The sequence below is a fragment of the Octopus bimaculoides genome, chromosome 22 (assembly GCF_001194135.2).
Source record: "Octopus bimaculoides isolate UCB-OBI-ISO-001 chromosome 22, ASM119413v2, whole genome shotgun sequence".
In the NCBI taxonomy this organism is placed as follows: domain Eukaryota; kingdom Metazoa; phylum Mollusca; class Cephalopoda; order Octopoda; family Octopodidae; genus Octopus; species Octopus bimaculoides.
In genome coordinates this window covers 30,666,499-30,672,398 of record NC_069002.1, presented here as the reverse complement: position 1 = coordinate 30,672,398, position 5,900 = coordinate 30,666,499, and the positions used below count along the sequence as shown (strand labels likewise).

The following is a 5,900-nucleotide window of genomic DNA, read 5'->3' as shown; positions in this document are numbered from 1 at the left end:
TTGTATGATTTCCCATGTGTAGAACACACATTCGCAAAAATTCCCCACAAAATATTTTTTAAGTTATGAGGGGTTGTATGCCGTGCGTAAACCAGAATTCCGCAGAATTTTTCCATATATATTGAATGGCTAAGGAGGTCCAGTAGAGTAGAATAGGGATGGAAAAGGGCAAAAAGAAAAAAAAAATGGTCGAGAACCAGAGCCTATTCTATTGGCTTATACATACCTGAAACAATAGGGTTGTGATATGAGGGAGATTTGGCTACTATTTCTACGAAGTCTAGCCACCATGTAGACGTTCTCTTTGTTGACTCGTACACACATCATGGGGATTTAAAAAATCACGTCATGGGGTTTAAAAATGAAAGGGCATGTTAGGATGTTTGTTCCTGTGTTCCGTATACAGAAGGAAACGACGGGGCAGCCCTAACTGGAATGCCTTTGATCATAGGTTTGCTTTAACGGGGCTGACCCAGGGTTAAACATTAATCATATGACCCAGGACACACGACACAATGGAATGAAATGTACAAGACTTCTAAAGTGTTTTTAAATATTTTTGATAAAATTAATTCTGAAATCAATAAATTCAAGAAAAGTAAAATAGAAAAAAATACCAAAATTTTATTTTGTCAAGTCTTACCTTTGTTTCAATTTGTTGCTTCTTTAAATTTTCCAGATTTTCACTCGGTTTCGTTTGAGAAACCAACAGTTTCTCCACTTCCGAGAGCCATGCAGCTTTTTCTTTGACGCGGACCAACGCCTTCACAACCTCTTCATTTGATGCCAATGTCACACGGCCATTCTTCTGATCTATCCTCACTTTGGAATTCATCGTGAGGAAACCATCAGCCATCGCATTTCTCAACGGGATTTCTTGACCTTCCGGAGCAATGAAAACGGAATTCCTTGGGTTTATTTTACGCTTGTCAATCAACTCTCGAAGCGTCGGGGCATTTTCGATGTATTTTTCAGGTGCGACGGAAGCATCAATAAGTCCTTCTTCAATAGCCTGTGATATTGTGCGAAACTTGCCAGTTTTGTTGTTCAAGAATGTGCCGTTCTCGGGGTTGAACTTTCCTTCATCTGTGTACGATGTCACCGTAGCAATTTCACCAGATGTCTGATCAATAAAGTATAGATGATCAGGTTGAAGATAGCCGGCTTCTGTAGCTTGTTTGATCGTTAGAGTGGTATCAGAATTTGGTAAACTGACCAAACCGGTGACTGGATGGATTTTATTGTCCATTAACTGCTGGAACAGAGACATTTTATTTAAGGCACTAAACAACTGAAGAGCTACTGGCACCTCGATTTTCTCTGATTTTACAGCTTTGATTAATGGCATCTTCTCTCCAAGAGCCTCGTTGACATAAAGACATTTCGTCAAATCCAGCACTCCAGCTCGGACAGCTTCGTCAATGCTGACTACATCGTTGGAGTTTGGCATCACAACTCCTTTTATATCAGTGTTCATGTAATGTCGAAGATGGTTCAATGACTCACAGACTTTGGAAATTTCTTCGGGATCAATGTGCGTTCGTATTAATCCTTTCTCTGCGGCTTTCTTCAAATCCATTTCTTCGTGCGTGTGGGCTTTCACATATTTACCTGTGATTATATCATATCGGCCATTTTCGATCGCTCCCGACAAACTCAGTATTTGATTGGAAGGCACTTCATAAAAATACGTCATTTCTGGATGGATAATTTCCTGTTGTACTGCAGTATGGATGGATAAAGTCTGTCCATTACTGACATCAGTTACCAAACCTGTTTCGGAATCAAATACTCCTTCGTCAATGAGCACACCAACACTGGATTCTTCATACGCAGAGAGGATCTCTTTCAGAACATTAGATTCTACAACGCCTTTGGCAGTGGCCTCAGGCAACGGTATTAATTCTCCGTCCATTTGATCGTATGATATTTTTGCAAAGTTCAAGACGCCTTTTTGGTAAGCTTCATCGATTGTTAAAGACTTCGATGTGTTTGGATCTTTGATTCCTTTCAAATTGAGATCAACTTTTTTACTGAGTTTTTCATATATAGCAACGTTTGGATCAGGACGTGAAGAATCTACATTATCACAGTTCAAAAGCACCGCTTCTGTGTGGGCTGCAATGTATCGCTCTTGTTTCACTCGCAGTTCTTTCACACAAATTGTGTTGTTGTTATTTTTGTCGATGTTAGGATTTAACGGATGGATAGCAATTAAACCTTTAGAAACGGCTTCCGACACTGGTATACTTTCACCGTCCACAGGGTTACGATAAGTTCCTGTGTTCAAGTCAATGATGTTATCACTAATGGCTCTCTTCAGTGATATGTTAGCCTTGGTTGAAGGATCAACGACGTTGTCTACAACATATGTGACATCTCCAAGTTGAAACTGGGTATAAACTCCTGGTTCTGACAAAGCTTCGATAACGCTCGGATTGATCTGGACATATCCGGTCTTAACTGCTTCAAGAAGAGGCATTTCTTCCTTGGTGATTGGATTTATGTATTTACCTGATGTCATGTTCAAAATGCCAGCTGCGATTGCTTGTTTTATGCTCATCACTTCACCAGTTCGAGGATCGATAATCCCTGAAACAAGATTAAAATGACAGATTTCATCAGAAACATCAACACAGGGGAAGCGAAAGAGCCTGACATCTTATCCAGGCAAATGCTGCTATTTTATCTATTCATTATTCATCATCACTTTTATTTTTTTCATTCTAACATCCACTTTTCCATGTTTGCATGGGTTGCACAGAATTTATTGAGGCAGATTTTTTATGACAGATGCCCTTCCAGTCACCAACCCTCACCTGTTTCAAAGCAAAGCAATATTTCCCTGAGGCCGGCCATGTTTTCACGGAAGATTGGAAATAAATGACACTGCTTGCATGACAGTGGCACTTGTTTACAGCTATCATTTGATGTCAAGAGAAGGAGACACAAACACACACATATACAATGAGCTTCTTTCAGTTTCCATTCACCAAATCCACTCTCAAGACTTTCATTGGCCCGAGGCTATAGCAGAAGACAAGTTGCTATGCAATGGACTGAACCCAAAACCATATGGTCGGGAAGCAAACTTCTTAACCACACAGCCATGCGTACTGCTAAATAAACTTTAGCTAAGCATTAATTCCAATAAATTCTCCATGGTAAAGGCAAAAAGAATTAACATTTGTTTTATTTGTTGTTGATATCATGTGACTCACTCCACCCGCTACCTAAGGGTTAATTAAATGGACCATGTACCTCATGGGAAAGTGTGGAAGAATAGGAGATGAGCAGAATAAACTTTAAAAAAATTGGTGGTAAGTGATGGGAAATTACTGTTGCATCTTTCCCATGAAAAATCATGAATCTTCAGACTTTGGCATGAAGGTTCCATGATTGCCGATGCCTGTAGAAATGGTACATGAAGAGAAGGGGAGAGAAATAATCTAATCTCTTTTACTTGTTTCAGTCAGTTGACTGCGGCCATGCTGGAGCACCACCTTTAGTCGAGCAAATCAACCCCAGGACTTATTCTTTGTAAGCCTAGTACTTATTCTATCAGCCTCTTTTGCCAAACCGCTAAGTTACGGGGACGTAAACACACCAGCATTGGTTGTCAAGCGATGTTGGGGGAACAAACACAGACAAACAAACATATACACACACACATATATATTTATATATACATATATACAACGGGCTTCTTTCAGTTTTCCGTCTATCAAATCCACTCACAAGGCTTTGGTCGGCCCGAGGCTATAGTAGAAGACACTTGCCCAAGGTGCCACGCAGTGGGAATGAACCCAGAACCATGTGGTTGGTAAGCAAGCTACTTACCACACTGCCACTCCTGAGTCTATTTTTCCATATGAATAGGTTCAATAGGCTTGAAATATCAGAACTTCTCATTGTATCAATCCTGTATTTCTTCATGTTGGGCAAATCTAATCTTCGAAAATACTCTCAATTGCTATTTCGTATCAAGACCAACAACAATCAATCAATAAAATTTCAAAAAAAAAAACAAAGTTATCAATATGAAATCCAATATCTTACCTGATGCAAGGATTGAACTGCTGTCAATATGATTTGCAGGTGTACCAATGCCATTTGACTGGGCTTTCTCTGTACTGTCACCAACTTCGTCTTTGTAATTAACAACAATAAGACCTCGACTTATTGCTTCAGGAATGGATATGACTGCCCCCGTTTTGGGGTTGGTGTACGTACCACGGACTTGATCCAAAATGCCTTCGGTAAAAGCTTTAAGAAGACTTATGGGTCGATTCTGATGGTCAAGGACTCCAGTAATGGCAAAAGGTTTCATTTGGTGATTTTCTGTGTTCTTTGTTGCTGTCAGCAGACGTCCATCGACGTCGTCGTCTGCCTTCGTCAAAGTCCCATTTCCTGATTTCAATTTATCAATTCTGTCATTCGTCTGTTTGCTGGAGGAGAAGCGTTCTGAGATGTAGATTTCAGCTTTTACTGTAAAATTTGACGATTTACTCGTGTCTTGGTTGATTTCTATGGGTTTTGCTCTGCAAAAACACAATGTCATTAGAACGTTTAACCTTCTGGTATTCAGATTGTTCTGTCAAATGCAATACTTACTTATTCACATTATTTCCAATCAACCATGCATTATCTCAAAGCTTCAAGATGATATTGGTGTGATTGTGCATTTTTAGAAAGAAATTGTAGGGTAGGTGTGAGAGATGGTCTTGATTGTGGTGGTGGAGATGGTGTTGATGGTTGTGGTGGTGGTGGTGGAGATGGTGTTGATGGTGGTGGTGGTGGTGGTAATGGAGATGTTAATTGTGGTGGTGGTGGTGGTGGTAGTGGAGATGTTGTTAATTGTGGTGGTGGTGGAGATGGTGTTGGCAATGGTAGTGGTGGTGGCCATGGCGACGGTGATGGTGTTGGCAGCAGTGGTGGTGGTGGTGGTATCAGCTGTGGTAGTGGTAGTTGTGGTAATAGTTGTGGAGGTGACAGCAGTTATTATTATTGTTGCTGCTGCTGCTGTTGTTGTTTTTGTAAAGAGCAACCAAAAGAAATTACAACAAAAAAAATTTTCTTTTTAAAAGCCAAAAAACTTACTTCTCGAAATACGCTTTAGATGTGTAAGTAAGTGGAGGGTTGGTTAGCTGTAGCATGACCTGTTGCTGCTCTGTTGAGGAGTTGACTGTCTCTTCGTAGTTGTTACTGTACAACATCAAGTTCTGCAAAGAGACAAAGGAAAAAACAAAATATAAAAATAAATACATATATAATTCTTTTATACTTTTACTTGTTTCAGTAGCACTACCTTAAAGGATTTTTTTCAGTCGAAGAAATTGACCTCAGGAGTTTGGCACCAGTGACATCACAACTCATTTCTACAGCTGAGTGAACTGGAGCAACATGGAATAAAGAGTCTTGCTCAAGAACACAACACACAACCTGGTCCAGGAATATATATATATATATATAAAGGGTAAAGAACCCCTTCATTCATGAATGACCATGGGATTGCACCTAGTAAGTTCCCTTCTGAGGCACAAGTTTGGGCAAGGCTGTTTATGGAAAACCAGCAGTCACCCATACATACCAGCATTCCCTCTCCACGCCACCAATGTTATCCAAGGGATAGGCAAAGGGGCCGATACAGCTTGGCACCAGTGACGTTGCAACTCATTTCTACAGCTGAGTAAACTGGAGCAACATGATAAAAAGTGTCTTGCTCAAGGACACAACATATAACCTGGTCTGGGAATCGAACTCACTACCTCATGATTGTGAGCCCGGTGCTCTAACCACTGAGCCACATACCGTCACCCATAAATATAACGGCGAAGTTATTTTAGTAAATTCTTTATTTCATTAAAAATATGGTAAAAAAAAAAAGGGTTAAGCCCCCT

General features: G+C 40.2%; 1 protein-coding gene across 1 annotated transcript in view; it reads right to left on the bottom strand.

Moving 5' to 3' along the window:
- Window positions 1-574: 574 nt before the first annotated feature.
- LOC106873494 (uncharacterized) overlaps window positions 575-5,900 on the bottom strand; it is a 50,840-nt gene continuing 45,514 nt past the window's right edge. The window contains exons 9-11 of the mRNA XM_014920879.2: window positions 5,101-5,222; window positions 4,060-4,541; window positions 575-2,592 (exon numbers count right to left, since the gene is read on the bottom strand). Of these exons, the coding sequence (XP_014776365.2) occupies window positions 590-2,592; window positions 4,060-4,541; window positions 5,101-5,222 (2,607 nt within the window). The 3' untranslated portion in view covers window positions 575-589. The remainder of the gene's footprint in view (window positions 2,593-4,059; window positions 4,542-5,100; window positions 5,223-5,900) is intronic.